Source organism: Epinephelus lanceolatus, chromosome 7 (genome assembly GCF_041903045.1).
Source record: "Epinephelus lanceolatus isolate andai-2023 chromosome 7, ASM4190304v1, whole genome shotgun sequence".
NCBI classification, from domain to species: domain Eukaryota; kingdom Metazoa; phylum Chordata; class Actinopteri; order Perciformes; family Serranidae; genus Epinephelus; species Epinephelus lanceolatus.
Genome location: NC_135740.1, coordinates 33,705,545 through 33,722,414, shown reverse-complemented (window position 1 = coordinate 33,722,414; position 16,870 = coordinate 33,705,545). Strand labels below are relative to the sequence as shown.

The window sequence follows — 16,870 nt, the reverse complement described above, 5'->3', positions numbered from 1 at the left end:
TAGTCTGTCTGAATAGTGTTAACAGCATGGGGAGGGAGACTGGAGGGGGATAGACTGCTCCCTTCTGAAGGGATCGAGAGCTGCCCATGTGCCTGGCGGATCACTGGCTGATAATAATGTGGCACAAAAGCCCAACACGCCACTAAATCCCCTGTCTGGGGCCGCTGGTGTGTCATATCAAGTCCCCTCGGGCCTCTCTACTCTGTCTCTGTGCCGGCATGGGACATCTCCTCTGCTCTATTTTCCACTTAATGGTTCGCCTCCATCACTAACCTGCAGCCAGTCTAATATGTGTTTCTTCAGATACTCAATTCCCCTCACCTCAATGATTCTCCTCCGTCTGCAAAGTAGAGTGGATGTGGCAGGTCGTTGTGAGGAGGGGGAAGATGTGAAAATGGTTATGTGCATGTATCCACACAGAGGCGGATGCAGAGACTATGAAGCTATTCTGATGTTTGCTCATGCACGTTGTTATATTGATCTGAGACAATGAAGACCTGTGAGTGAGAGCTTCACAGACAGTGTCGGAAGGACTGCCTGTTTACAAGACAACTGCATTGTCGTGTATAGGGCTGCAGCTAATGATAATGTTCATTCTCAATTAATCTGTTGACTGTTTTAGTAAACCAGTAATCATGGGGCGCCATGGTGGCCTTGGGGTTAAAGTACTGCCCAAAATCACATCATCCACTGCGTGTGTTGGCCAGGGCCTTTTGTTACACGCCATTCTCTCTCTATCCTCAGTTTATTTCTCAACTGTTAGCTATCCTATAAAGACATAAAATGCCTTAAAATAATTAAATAATAATAAAAATTCATTCATTTACTTAAGTGTCATGGGTCGGCTGAAGCCTATCCCAGCTGACAGTGGGCGAGAGGCGGGGTACGCACTGGACACATCGCCATACTATCACAGGGCTGACACAACTATATAGAGACAGATAACTATTCATGCTCACATTCACACCTACAGGCAATTTAATGTCACCAACTGACCTCTTTGAACTGTGGGAGGAAGATGGAGAGCCTGGAGAAAACCCACACTGTCAGGGGGAGAACATGCAAACTGCACACAGACCGGTTGTAGCTGGCCGGCAGGTCTTTTTTTTTTTTTTTTTTTTTAAATTTTTTTTGGGCATTTTTAAGCCTTTAATCGATAGGACAGATGAGCGTGAAGGGGGGGAGAGAGAGAGTGACATGCAGCAAAGGGCCACAGGCTGGAGTCGAACCTGGGCTGCTGCGGCGACAGCCTTGTACATGGGGCCCCTGCTCTACCACTAAGCCACCGACGCCCCTGGCCGGCAGGTCTGACCTCTTACTGTGAGGCGACAGTGCTAACCACTGTGCCATTGTGCTGCCCTAATAATAATAAAAATAAAATGCAATTATTGTTTAGTCTATAAAACGTGATAAATTGTAAAACATGCCCATGGATGTTATATTACATTTGAAAGCCAAAGCAAATTTTGCCCGATCAACAGTCTCAACCAAAAGATATTCCATTTACCATTATGTAAAACACATAAAAGCAGCTAATCTTGACATTTAAAAGACTGGAAACAGAGAAAATTCCATTTTGCTGCATTAAACAGCAGTTAAGGTATAAAAGATACTTTGCTTATTATAAACCAGGTCTGTGTCACCATGGTATGGGGAGTGTGTGCAGATGAACGGTGTTAAGGCGCCCCACCGTGCTGCCAGCTCTGGGAGCTCCCTGCCCATGGCTTCAACAAAGTCTGTGTCATCGGTGGATCTTGGCCCACGGACGGGCAAGGAGCTGCTAGAGCTGGTGATACTCACTTTCTGCTCACTGCTTCATTTTCTACTCTTACAAAATGTATTGCTGTTCTCGTGGACAGAAAAATTATCTACCTAGTGTCTGCACAGAGCCTAACAAATAATGAAATATTATGACGCTGGGGTCCTTTGGTATCAGTAATAGCAAGTATAGCATTTTGTCTCTATGCAATACAGTGATAGTCTTTCTAATTAATACACTGTAAACATTATTCAGCTAGAAAAGTGAAATAAACTCGGAAACTTGTGTGAGGACTTACATTTCCAGGAAAAAAAACAATACAATATTGCCATAACTAATATTGTCCATTCCTAAACTCAATTACTGTAATGTCTTAATGTCCTAAATGGTCCAAGAAGCCTTGAACGATCAGTTTTCTGGAATTCATTAGAGCCTGTGATCTGCAGTTGAGATGGAGATCCTCAGTGATGTTGTTAGGATCGAACGTTATTTATGAGTCACTGAAAAGCTGTGTTGCAGACATGCTGTATGCTCTTAGGGAGATAAATCTTCCATACTCCTCAACTCAGCCATCAGCTCATAAGATGTACAGTAACTCTGTTCTCACCTCCGGTTCCCAAATGTCAAATATTTCATGAAAGCGGCATCAGAGAAAGAGGCCCTAAACTGTATCTGCAATCATCATTTTTTCTGCTGGTGTCTTGTTTCTGGCCGTGCCGTGTTCGTCTATGTGATGCACACACGCGTGAACAGCAGGAAAATGCAGCGAGCCTGCACGTGCCAGGAGATAGTCGATGCGATTGTGTCACAGCGGGATGACAAGGTCAGATGGAAAGGTGTCGGCAGGCACTCCACAGGGAAGCAACGCCATCAGTGGTTGGGAAGATAAAACTCTCGCTGCTCTTGACCCCTCAAGATCTCGAGCGTTTTATGGCCTCATTCCCGTCTCAACTTTATGTCCAACTGGGCCACAGTGCTGCTGCCACTAAAAACACACATTAAGTACTTCCAGCAGTATTTACTGTGTTAAAGTGCACCCTTATTGACACTGCTGCCTTTAGATGACAGCCGAGAGTATGTGGTTATTAGTAGGTGGATATTAGTGATGTGGGGCTAATGTAAAGGCCGTCAACAATAAAGGCGTACATTATAAAGCTGAAGCTTAATTTACATTTCTGTGTTACATCCTACCGATAGCCTACTCTGTGATCTTATAATGCTCCCTTTCCTGAACGCATGTGCTCCTGCACTAAAAGCAGCAGTATAAGTGATCCTGTTATTAATAGACACAGTCTGAACACATCAATGCTGTTGAAGACCAACGCCTGGATCAATACTAGACAAGGATGGCGTCCACTTTATTATTTCCTCTACGGAGCTGAAAGGGTGCGTGCGTCTGTTGTGCACATGCGTTACTTCCTCTGTTGTTCAGGATGATGGAGGTGCCAGTTTTTTCTGTTTAGCTAACACGCCGCTAATGTCACATCAGGTCAATGAGCATCACTCAAACACTGGGATGAATTAATTGTCATCGCTCAGCCATTTGGATATTACAGCTATATTTAGAGAACATATGATAGAAATTAGCACAGTTGTCCTGAATTTTTTTGCCCCAATTCCAGATATGAGTACCAACCTTAAATATTGATTATTGGTCTTTATTATTAAGCACTGTTGTATTTTTCTGTCAAATCCAGCTGCACACTAATGCAAGATGAATACTGAATCACCCCTGTTGTTAAGGTTTGTTCCGGCCTAGGTAATTTCACACCTGAATGTCTGAACCAAGGTCTACTCTGTACCAAGGCTCATACACTTGATCTGATAAGTTTTGGTTTCACATTACAATTACACGAGTGCAGTTAAGAACTATACATGACATATCTATGTCCTGTCGTCATCACCTATTTTCATCTCTTTATTCTAGACATTGATTGGTTTGTAGATGGACTCTCCCATCCAATTGTATCCCCTCTCTCATCCTTTTGGAAAATAATTGAAAAGTGTCTGCAGCTCATTTTGTTATGTTGCTTTGTTCAGGGACAAACTGAAATTTCTCCTCTGCTCTGATCCCCAACACCTGTCTGCTTTGAGCGCAGCCACTGTCACTCTCCCTGTCAATAAACTACAGCAACCCTACGCACTGAGGCGCTACACTAATCTTATCACTTGACGATCGTTTACCAAAACTTCCTGCAATTGGCCTGAACGTCCAAACCATCTAAAAAAAATTTTCACACCAGAGACAAACTAAAACATGGTTCACTTTGATGCAGACCAGGACCACCTCTTTTCGTCAAACCAAGCTTCGGCTGTTTGGTCCGGACCATGGTGGTTTGAAAGAGCCAAAACTACCTGATTCAGGCTAGATAGCCATCTTGGTTAAAGAATACTTAGATTGACTGTTGATAGAAAGACATGAAGTGAACTCCTCATCTCCAGTGAGTGAGTTATCTCGATCTCCACATCCTTACTTTTACTTTCACTTTAAGAATGACACATGGCTTTTCTGCCCTGGCACTTTCACTGTCTGAATAAACAGCCATAAACCTGTCAGAGAGGAGCCGACATTCCAGTTGTAACAACCAACAACACACAACAGTAACACAACGTCACACTTGTTACATAACATTGTGGCCTGTTGTTTCCTGTTATTTTCACTGTAACTGAGAAGCTGTGCAGCATGAAGCAGCTGCTAGCAGTGTTAATTTACACAGTGTATGTTAATCCTCTAAATGCTGAACATTTTGTTTAGAAAAGTAGTGAAAATTAATAACATTTGGCTTTAAAGTCTTGCAGCAGATTTGTACCCTGTGAATATAAGAGGAGGAAGGGCCCAGGTGAACCTGCTGTTGCATACGTCAAAGAACAGTAGAACAATACAGGTGTCCAAAGTGCAAGATGACGTCTTTATATTGCTTGTGTTCTCCAAAAGACAGTCTAAAACCCAGAGATATTAAATTCAAGATCATGTATAATAGAGAAAGTGGCAAATTCTCTCATATGATAGGCTGGAAACCGCATGACCAACGGTTTGTTGGGCTGTCCAGCATGGTAATACTTCAACTTTTCATCTAGTGCCACCAGCAGCTTGAGATTTTGGGCTTTTGTTTAAATACCTCGCCAGTTATTGCATGGATTGCTGTCAGATTTGGTCCAGACATTCATGTTTCCCCCAGGGTGATCTCTGAAAATTCTGGTTTTCATCGAGTGCCATGCAAACCTATAACCCAAGTACAGTCTCGAAGAGCCACTGGCGTAGCTGGAGACTCTTTGTCTTGCTGCTTGATGAATAACCTTAATGATTAATTGATTTAAACTCTGGTTTTCATCGAGTGCCATGCAAACGTATAACCCAAGTACACTCTCGAAGAGCCACTGGCGTAGCTGGAGACTCTTTGTCTTGCTGCTTGATGAATAACCTTAATGATTAATTGATTTAACACATTTGTTGTTCATTCATTTTCTGTCACTTGACTAAAAGGTAAATCGACAATGTCTCTCCAGCACTACTGAGGTTGTTTCCTCAGCAACTGCGGAGGAACCTCAAGCCAAATTCAAAAAGGTGGTGACACGTGATGTGTTGTTTTGGCTCTAATAATAGAACCTGGTGTATTATTTTAAACATTTTGATTAAGGGATTAGGCACAACACTGACACAACACTATGAGTGGTATCCATGAGGTCTGTTCCCTGTTTGTGGTCCTTTGAATTGCATGCCATATGCCCTTGCCTTTTACCATTCATAAAGTCGCACACAGTGGAAAGGTTTCTGTCCCCGCCGATCCCTCGCTAAGCTGAGCTGAGCCAGGCTGTCCCTGTGATGTCACAGCAAGCCCCAGCTGCCTGAGTTGTCCCTGCACTGTCCGTCCCACTGTAGCCCGCCTGAGCCTATGGGGAGCCAGACGGAGCCGGACGGGGAGGGGGATTAATTCTGCAGCTGCCCTGTTGTTGTTGTGAGTGCTGGTTACAGCATTGTGATCTGATAAGCGACTTATGGATGTTACTGTTGCTTAGATTGAGGCGGTATCTATATCCCCCTCCAGCTCTTCCCCACCCCTCCAATTCACAAATGCATGGAGATGGCGAGGGGGCTTTCATCTCTGGGACTTTGATTCCCATGAATAGACTGTGGCTGCTCTGTCTACTGAAATATTTATCTGGCATAAATGAATCATGTACAGATCTTTCTTTGGTGGCGATGAGCAGATATAAATGGCACATTAGGCTCAGTGGGTTGAGAAATTCCAAAGCTCAGGGATTTGGAACTAATTTGACCCCAATAACTATGGTAGATGGCCTCAGGTTAAGGTGAACAATGTGCAGACTGACAATGCCAAACTCCACATCACACCTCACCTCCCTGTCTTTTTTTATGACCCGACACATGGTGGTCTTTGTGTGTTTCTATAAGGAGCCAAGTCTCTCGTCATTCCTCCGCATTTTCTGCTTTCAGAGTATTTGCTGTAGTTTTTCTTCACAAAGCCTCTTGACTGTGGTTTGGCTACCATTCATTTGTTCGTGTTAGATCAATGTCAGTAGCCCTGAGCTGCCCGCCCCCACCCACCCCGGTATTATTGAATGAACCGTGTGGGAGCCTAGCTGCGGCCAGGTCATGTGCCTCCTCATCTACACTTTATTGACCAGCCTACAACTCTCTCTCAGGCTCATTAGTGCTTGTTTGGAATCTCAGCAGCGAGACTCTGCCTGGACCTGTTTCTGTAGGAACAAAAAGCCTTTTTACAATTTGATTGGCCTCCAGATGGATGTTATACCCCTGGTGATTGACTCATGGGCCCTCCTAAAGGGTCCCAGGGCTTAGTAATGGAGCCAACTGACTCATCGTTGTGTAATCATAGACAAAGTAGGTGACCAAAGAAGTTGTAAAATGCTGCCGGGATGTGACATGATCTCTCCTCTGATTTGTTATAAAAGTTTTATTTGAGGTCAAACATGAATAGCCAGAATAAGATACGGTTGCTGAAAATATCTTGACTGGAACAACGATTTTCACTTGATCCTCTTTTTTTATAAACAAGGATTACTGCTACTGTTACTGTGACAATAGGGAGTCTAAAAATACTTAGGGATGAATTTTAAAGTATTGGTCAGGTGTTTTCATGTGTTCTTTAATATTTAACCCTGAGTGTCATGTCGTGCTGTGCTCGGTCATATGCTCAAGTATCAGGTCATTATTGTTCCTGTCATTGGTGCCATTAGATGTGTTTAATCTTGCTCGTGTTGACAGTTATGGCAGCAATAATTTTCCACCCCCACCACTTCTGCCTGACCTGAGCTAATACATTACCACTCATGATATCATAAATCTGCAGAGGATGGTTTTATCCGGAACATATCATAGAAGAATTGACAGACAATAAGTTATAACTTCAGGTTTGGTTGTTTGTGTTTAAGATAAACTATATTGTAACTATGGTACTTACTGTAGTAGTTATTAAGAGACTAAGCTGGCCATGTGACATAGAAAAATTGAAAAACTGTTAATGTAAATGTCTGTAGAATATCCAACATATAACCATAATAATAAACTTGGTGTGGCGGCTGTGGCTGGCTTGACTGCAGAGTTTTACAGTGCTGCTGTTGTGCTGTGCTGCTCTGTCTCGTCTGTACATGCACTGTCAGTTCCCTCTTTTTGTGCTGCGATGTTATCAGTTATAAATGTGAGAGAAAATGGACGTGTGGCCTGCATAGACTGTGGCTTGAGAGTGTGTGAGAAATGTCAGTTGCGTTAGTCTGTTTAAGGTCAATGAATGAAAGTTCGTAGCTACACCAAGTTACGTGTTACATGCACAGCTCAAATTCTATGTTCACTACCGTGCATAAAGAAGTGGTATTTTGAGCCCTGTGATAGCACAATAGCAAGTTTTCTTGTGTGATTGACATACTTTAATTATTTAAAAAAATCTCCCAGGTGTCATAGAAACAATTTTCCACACCAGTGTCTCTGTAACCTACAACACTCAGTGTGGGATAAAAAGACAGACTGGGGAAGACCGGCATGCCTTGGCCAATGCCAAAGCATGCTGGGCCCAGTTTTTTCCCCATTGGGCACCGTCTCCAAAATACGTGCCCCCTTGTGACTATTGTTCCACCCGTCAGTCTGTTGGCTGACACAAGCAATAATCCTGACATCTGGCCTGCATCCAGACTCATTACGACACTTGATGGCATTGATCCTTCCTCTAGAGGCTTCCCCTCCAGAGCTGTGTGCTCCTGTTCTCTACTCCTACTGAGCTTAATTTGGCTCCTTGTTCCTTCTCTCTCTTCTCTTTCCATGCCTCTTACATTGTTTTTATACAGCTGGCTAGTATGGGCGATATGCTGGCCCCATTAATAGATGAAAGGTGTTGTTAGAAAGCCTAATATAACACAGATTGAGAATCATGTTCGCACTGAGTATCCGCCCAGTTTCCCATTCTTGCTCTCTTTATTGATGTCAGGGTAGTTGAGCTATGACACGCCCGCAGTTAATGAAATTAGTGCTGAGAAAATGCACAGTGTCCACCAGGGAATATTAAGAGCAGTTCCCACTGAGACATCTGTGGTAGTGGCTGAGTACATTATCCACACAGTATGTTAGAAACTAAGGAAATGAGCATTATATGGGGGGAGGTAGATCCTATTAATGCTTGTAGAGGGAACGCTGTGTAGAGGCTATTTTGATGATGGAACTTCCTCCATCTCTCATTCCTCAGACTGTTGGATTGTGCTGTTGGCCTGTCAGGGCTTGTCTTGTGTGCTACTTTTAAATTTTGTGAAGGCCACACATACAGTCAGGGTGCACAATGTCAAGCTGGATTCTATTGTTACTTTGGTGTGTCAACTGCACAGTGCACACTGGTGGGTAGAGCACTGAAACTCTATACTCAAGTATGTACAATTCCTCCCATTAAAAAATGACTGTAGTCAAAATGAAAATTACAATTCAAGTTAAAGTAAAAAAGTATATGCTTGATGAATTACTTACTTACTTAATTACTGAAGTAGCTTTAGGCTAAGTGCTTTCTGAAGTGGTGGTTCCCCACCGGTCCAGCCACAGGGTCCAGATTTGTCCTTAGTCATTAGTTCAAGGTTCACACACTTTAAAATATTCAGCGTCATACTTGCGTTTGGCCATATCGTTGATCTAGTTAGTTTTTAGGTTTTGATATAAAAAATGTGGGCAATATGGTCTGGTATTGTCGCTGAAAGCTGCCTGTTGTTCTGGGTTTTGCTCTTTATTGACCGCATCGTGGTCAAAAGACAGGAGGTGCTGCTTTTTGTTACAGGCAGCTGGCAATGTGGCATCTGCAGTTTACTCAGTCCACAAATTTAGAGCAGACTAGCTTTAACGAAGGTAAAAATGGCAAATGTAGTGCAGTAAAAGTAAATTACTGGTTCAGAAATATACTTGAGCAAATAGTAGTTTAAAAAAGGGGCATGAAAAGTACTTGTTTCTTCAAAAAAACTACTTTTTTACTCATGTGCATTACTTGTCATGTGTTACTGCCCACCCCTGCAACTGAAACAGCTTTGCATTTCCGCAGTTTTACTGTAAATTATTCATCCTATTCAACTGCAACAGTGGAACTGATGGGCCAGACTAGCCCAGTGTTACTCTGGCAATTCCTCAAACTCAGCTGACCACTTTCTGGCTTTAGCTTCGCTTTTGCTCTGCTAATCCAATTAAAGTGTTCAATACGTAGCCTTTAAGTGGATCAAGTGTGCGAGAATAGTAGCTGTAGCAGAAACCTGGAGATCAGGTAGCTTTTGAGGACTTGAGAGGCACGACTCTTGAGTAACTGGTCATAAGATTTGTAAGTAATTCTGCTACCAGATGGCTGCGGTCAGAATAACAGATCAGCACATAATCAGATTAAAAACAAAGGAGACTGAATTGGCATATAAATATGTAAATATGTGGTTTATAGGGCACGTTCAACAGAGACAAGTGATAAAAACAAGTCCACTATGGCACATTTATGTGTCACAGCCTTGGTCTATTCCTGTCCTTTTCCTGCCCAAGTTATTTATACAAAATATAGAAAAAGATAAAGAGTAAACTATTGTCAGTGGTTATTGTATTAATACCTATGTTTATAACCATACCAGCAGACAATGCAGCTTTTACTTACACTTTGCATACAATCCCTTGTGTCAAAGCTGCCAAGAGGAGAGAGCAGAAGGACTAAGTTAAGCAGTAGCAGTACCAGCTGCAACTGGTGCATTGCAGCACCTGGCCTACCATAGCACACAGGCTCCTGCTGCGAGGGCTCATTCAGAACACAGAGACACAACATCAATCACAGATGCTCAGCCAGCTCCTCTGGCCTGCTATTTCACACAGGCCTTATGCTGCAGTCACCAGCCATGCCAGTCCCCTGTTTTCATTTGTCATTGTAGACACTAATTCCTTGATCACCCAAGCTTCTTAAAGATTTAGTTTCTTGGCGCACTTTGTTTGCTGGCTTTGTCCCTTGATGTGCAAGCTGAGATTGCGTTTTGGCATATGATCAATTATTATTGAGGCTTGAGTGGCGTTTAAACACTGGCCAGATATTACAGTTACAGAAAGATGATAATCTTACTAAAAATTGAGATTCTGAATTTGGCTCATAATTCTGGGGGCATTGTACGCCCTCATTAGGCAGTGCTGATAGTTAAACAAGAACAGAGAGATGGGGAGTGGCTGGACTACCCAGAGAAAACCCATGATGACACGGGGAGAAACATGCAAACTCTGCGCGGAGGGGCTCCCCCACCCTGGGTTCTAACCAGGAACGCTCTTGCTGTGAGGCAACAATGCTAACCACTGCACCACCGTGCCCCCCATTATTGATGTTTGTACAGGGTAGGGATCTTCTCTGACGCTGAAACTATATTTTGTGCTGCAACTTTAGCAAACTATTTCTCACAGAATATCTGCTGTGCTTAAATAACCAAATTAACAACAGGTCCAAGGACACAGAGTTTTGTTTCTTACAAAGACTAATACATAACAAAAAAAAATGACATCATAGTTGTGGCCATAATCATGTAGCCCTGTCCTCATCCAGTCCAAACTCAGTGAGGTAGCATGCCTTTGAGTCAATGTCCTTTCCCTCACCTTTACTCAGTGCTGTTACTCATTCCAAACCACCTGTCTTCCCAGTGTCACCAGGTGAGCTCTTGGCTGCAAATTCTGTTTTCATTTCAGATGAAAGAGACTAGGCCTACAGAAAGGAGGAGGGGAGTTACCTCCTCTCAAGGAAGGACCTCCTACCGCCAAGGTGATGTAGGATCAGTGGATCAGTTCCTCAGGAATGTTATGTAGTGCTGTGTTGACGCTTGGCCTGAAAGCTCCTGTTATACTTCTCTAAGGGCCAAATTTACATCCTATGAAGATACCACTTATCAAAAATTCAATTGGACTCTGTGTCCTGTTACGTGTGAAAGATAAAACACCTGTTGAAAAGTTTTATTTAAGTAGCCCAGTATCACAAATCCCTATTTCCCTCAGTGGCTTTACAACTTGAGCAACATAAAACACCCTTTGTCCTTTTTGACCCACACTTCGGGTAAGGGAAAAGTCCCCCAAAAAAATCCTTTAATGGGGAAAAAATGGAAGAAACCTCAGGAAGAGAAACTGAGTAGGGATGCCTCCTTCAGGACGGACATTTATTAGGTGTTGTGCGCAATATTACTTACTATTTCCATGCGATTTAAGTACACTAAACATCTGGCAAGCAGTGTTGTGTTGTATGTTTCCACTGTAAACAAAGAACAGAACTGTCATTCAGTTCAAGGAGTCACTAGTTTACTACCTAATATTGTGGACACAAGGCATCTGGGCTATATTGGTCCCACAAGTGATAATGCCAGGTATCATGGCAGGAAGTTTTCCCACTTAAGCAGTAGGCACCACTCTTTAATCTCCTGCCTGGATCCACACACCCTTTTGCCACCACACTAATCCAATAAACCACCTATGCTGATCTGACATCTTGCATAACAGGGCTGGGATAGCCGAGCCATGTTTCCCTCGGTGACCAAATGACTACGGGAGGGCAGTTATTTTTAGCCCCCGAGCACATGCTAAGGAGCGAAACTATCAGGAGATGATGGTAGGAGGAAGGAAGGTTTGGCAGTCACTCCTACAGTAATCCTCCATGTAAAGCCAAGTGGATCATTAAAATAACAAGAGCGGTAATTTAAGATTCAGGTTTGTGTAACATGAGTGAGAAAGTGCCAGCAGTAAGGTGAGAATGAGAGAGAGGGGGAAGAGAGCAGAGAAAGTGTGACTTTGAAGACTGCGGCAGCCTTTTGTTTCCTCTTGACTTGTCATGACAAAAGAGAAATACTGTGGGCAGGGGGACGACATGCCATGCAGGTTGCAACTGGGGCATATCCGGTATGAGGCTCTGGTTACAGTACCTCATGACTGTGTTTTGTTGTTGTTGATATTTCAAGCAGCCAGCTTCCCTTGCTTGTGTTCCCCTCCCAGCATGCCTCAGAACGTCCCTTCCTTCCATTTTTAAACTCCAGGGTTTATCTGTCGTTGTGGAAGCTATGCTATGCCTGCCCTTACCTCATAACCCTCGACACCACTACTACTACATGCTATAGGGAAGGCTACGCAGCACTCAGCGGATCACATGCATGCAACTTGAGAGTCTAAGGGAAACTGTTGACTTAAGAGTTTTACAGTAGTGCTCTCTTGGCAGTGCTGAGGGCACTAATCTAGACGTATCAATTAAAACACGAGGGAAGGGAAATGTGAACCTCAGGAATACGGTTTCTGTCATTTCTCATTTTACAAACAAGATAATCCCAGTCAAATCGGTTTCTGTAGATGTGTCAGATATTTCAGCTTCAAATGGTACTTAAGTTTGGCACAACATTTGTTTTCCAGCATGTCCACAGTCACAGAAGTTAAGGAGAAGTCAGTCTCAAACTTGAACTGCTCTATCTACAAAATGCCTGGAGTGAAAACTAACAACTGTTGTAATCATTGATTAATTGTTTGACCTATGAGATGTCTGAAAATACTGAAAAAAGGCAAAGAGCTATCTTGCAAAGCCTTAGGGGAAATTTTGTCTTGTCTCTAGTCTTGTTCTGTCTGACCAATAGTCAGCTAACTTGTTCAGTTTACTTTTATATAAAAGAAAGCAAAGCACTAAATCTGCTATGCAGAAGCTTACAGTTATTTTTCTCTGTTGACTAATCAGTTAATTTACGAATCAGCTTTCCAATCCCGGAGTAGAGCCGCTGCTCCTTCATGTCGAAAGGGGTCAGTTGAGGTGGTTAAGGCATCTGATCAGGATGCCTCCTGTTAGAGGTGTTCTGGGTACTGGTAGGAGGCAGTACCCGGGGCAGACCCAGAAATGCTGGAGGGATGATATATCTCATCTGGTCTGGGAATGCCTTGGGGTCCCCCAGGAGGAGCTGGAAAGTGTTGCTTGAGAGAGGGATGTCTGGGGTGCTTTGCTTGGCCTGCTGCCCCCGCGATCCGGCCCCGGATAAGCGGATGAAAACACAGAACTTATTGCCTAGAAATATTGAAGAGCATCTGCATCTACTCATGGACAAAAGGGTTGGGCTTGTAATAGTTTGAGATAAACCTTAATGGCTGTAATGTCCGCTAGCTCAGTGGTGCTAGGTGAGATACCAATAGATGCACGCTTCCTTCTGCCTGTGATATGGTTGGCGGGTGTAGTTCGGTAGAAAGAAAATAGGTCCTACATGAAACTGCTCACAACAAGGTCTGTGGATTGTCTGCAGTAACCAGGTCTTGATTTCTGGAAAGAGACATTGCTGTTGAGTTTTTCACATGTATTTTCTTGGTGCTTTGAGCACCACAGGCTGAGTGCCATCTAGTTCCATTACATTGGAGAGAAGGCAGACATCTCTATGGCTGATATCAGCAACGTTTAGCAACTCATGCTTAAACATTCCAGACTGATAAATAGCTCTACAAGTAAGAGGAAAAATATAGATTTTTCCATTTTGTGTTGAACTGTCCCTTAAAGTGGATCCTGCCATACTAGCTGGAGTGTCTGTGCAAAGCTATTTATTAGTTTATGAACAGCTGAAATTATATTTAATATATATATGTTCAGATTTGAGGGATTATCCGTCTGATCTGAACAGCCTCACCAGGGCATAAGCAGGAAACCATGACATACCTGTACATACACTGAATATACAGGTTGTATGTCCTTGTACACATTTGTACATCTTTGCGACTTACTCTGTTCAATAGAGAGATTCTTCAGTGTGTTGTCTATTTGACGTCTGGCACTGCAGTAAGCAGCTTCAAGCGAGAGGCTCGAGATATTCACACAACATCCCTAGACATCCTTTTTTCATGACGCAGCACCTGTCTGTCTTCAGCATGGAGAGCATGCATGTTAACAGCCCATCTGTGATAGTTTAGACCTCGCCTGAGGAAGACACAGAGATGCCTCTTGCCAATCAAAAAATAAAAATATTTGTATTTGGTTTAAAAAAAGAAATGGGCGGAAATGTGGTACATATATAAGCATTTCTGCGACCCACATGCAGCCCTCATTTGATGTGTTGATTTAGCCTACATAGCTCCATCCCACTTTGTTGAACCTAGTGGGAGCAGAGCAGAGCTGACTCTTCCAGAGATGGAGAGAAGAAGAGTGTTATCCATCTAAGCAGAGGGTTTGTTGATTATTTTTTTCAGCATTGAGTGGCAGCTTCTGACAGTCAAACATTTTCCATAAATAAGGCAGAATATTTGACTGAGGAGTGAATAAGCTCTGTAAGCTCTTCTTTTATACATGTGGTTTGAACTAAGTGGAATCAGGATTCAAAGTACAGTTGGATGAGTCGTGCATGGGCTGTACCTCTGCCCTTGATATGAAACCACGTTACTGTAACTGATTGACACACCGTTCCTCTTGTCAACAGGATGTCTATCTTGACAGGACATTCCCACACATTTCTAGCAACAATTGGACAGTTTTCAGTTGGGGTTGCTGAAATGTCTCTTAAGTAATCTGACATTTCCTAAATACTCCGTACATGTCACAATCCTTTTTTTACAAAGGCGTGTATCATTGACCAGGATTTTTTCACATACGTTGAAACTGAGGTCTGCTAAAACAGACAAAATGTGATGTACTTAAATTGTTGCTTTCCTCCATACAGTAGCTGCTGTAAATGTTTCTGAGTCAGGCTGTTTTACATAAAGCAGGTGATTCCCTGTATTATTATTATATAACAGGGTTTTTCTCCAAGTTGGCAATTCACTGCGAAGGCGGTAATGAGAGATGTATTGTCAGTGAATGTCATTTGACAATCCCACTGTTATATTTTCTGAAGCACCTTCTCACTCCATTAAGATAATAATTTGAGCATTATACTGCTGTTAGATTATTGCTTCTGATCTAAGGCAAGTGTATCATACAGATAAATACAAATGTCTCCTCGGTTTATCGTGTAGGCTGCAGTGATTGTAGCCTCCAACAATGACAAGTACATTGTGTGTACTCCACCATTTACACAACAAAATAAAGGCATTGTTGTGAAGTGAAATTTTAACAATGAGACATATCACAATGCCAACTTTATCCATCACAGCACCAAGAACGCATATATCTAAGGCCTCTAAAGCACCAAGGTCAGCTGCGGTCTCTATGGTTTTCTCTCAGTGTTGAAATCTCTGACTTACCTTTTACAGACTCCAAAGACTCCTTTTGGGACTTTACGACACGCACCGACTCAAACACTTCAAAGCACCTTTTCATCTTTACTTTTGTTTGTGCTCAAGGCAGATTTTGTTTCTTATAGAATGTCTTTTCTTTCTCCCACGCCGCAGGATATGAAAAGACAGAGGACACATCAGAAAAGACGTCCTTAGCTGACCAAGAAGATGCCCGAATGATATACCTCAACCAGCCGCAGTTCACCAAGTTTTGCAGCAATCGAGTCAGGTAAGGAAATATAGCATCTATGGAAATGTGTTGAATATAATGAGAATTATGAATGCACTGTTTGAACTGATGGAGAGTATGAGACAACTGTGAGCCTCTTTTTGGATTCTACATGTAGCATTACCACTGTTTGGGTGGTAGTCCATGTGAACCTAATACTTGGGTAGTAGTAAAGTTTTAGTGGTCCACATTTATAGCTTCACCAGATCAACCCTGGAGTACCACCCAAGCAGTGGTAATGCAAGAAGGTTTTAGGTCTGTGGTGGTCTCTTTGTACCCCCTTCAAAGTAAAATGCATGTCATCTTATATGTTTCTTCCCTCTGCATTAAGCTAGGCATTGTGTGCTGCGTTGCATTGTGAAACAATATCTCCTCAAGTCAACTCTCAGTGCACTCACAGTGGTGAATAGGAATGGGATTGCACAATGGTCTGACACACTACTGTATGTTGACATACCTCCGCAGGAAGCAGCACACTTGGAACATTCCTGCTTTCAGAGGAAAAATGTAGGCTTGTCATTATGATTACGTAATCGACTTATTGTACGATGTGTTAGGACATGACCTTGATAGTTTTGTTGACCTTAATATTGCCTGAATCCACTTTTACGTCTGGAACCTCCTGTTTACAACGGGCTTGAGATGCGCCCGTGTTGAGGACTTGGCTCAGATTCCGTAGTTACTCTCTTATCCTGAAGCCTCCTTAAGGAATCTGATCTGTTTGATTAGGCAGTGGGAACCTCTTGCGACCGCATGCCTTTGCTGACGTTGACCCCAGCATCATTCGAACCCTGGACCTTCCGCATGGAAGACGAGTGCGCTAACCACTACATGTAATATTGCCTGTTGTATTTATATATTTGTTTGTAAGATTTTAGAATAAACAGCAGGGTTTTCCCGTCCATTACTTGGGTTCAGCGATTCTACCCTTTTTTGCTCCCCACCCTCACCTACTTGCGCAAGTCCGGAGAAAAATAAAACATCTCTTCAAAGACAACACAGCGTAGCTTAACCGTAGCCTGCAGCTGCACTTTTGGAGTGGAAGAGGTACAGTCCTGATGGTCGCCAAGTCCTAGCAATGAGCCAAAAAGTCCAATAATCTCATCCTACACTCCATAAGTCCACCAGCAAACTGCCCAAATCCCAGACCGTACGTCCTTGCGAGCTA

At 42.9% G+C, this 16,870-nt stretch overlaps 1 protein-coding gene across 5 annotated transcripts in view; it reads left to right on the top strand.

The window, feature by feature from the left end:
• atp8a1 (ATPase phospholipid transporting 8A1) overlaps window positions 1–16,870 on the top strand; it is a 143,028-nt gene that overhangs the window by 4,865 nt on the left and 121,293 nt on the right. For all 5 annotated transcript variants that reach the window (XM_078169460.1, XM_033633450.2, XM_033633453.2 and 2 more), the window contains exon 2: window positions 15,588–15,702. In XM_078169460.1, coding sequence (XP_078025586.1) covers window positions 15,588–15,702 — 115 coding nt within the window. The remainder of the gene's footprint in view (window positions 1–15,587; window positions 15,703–16,870) is intronic.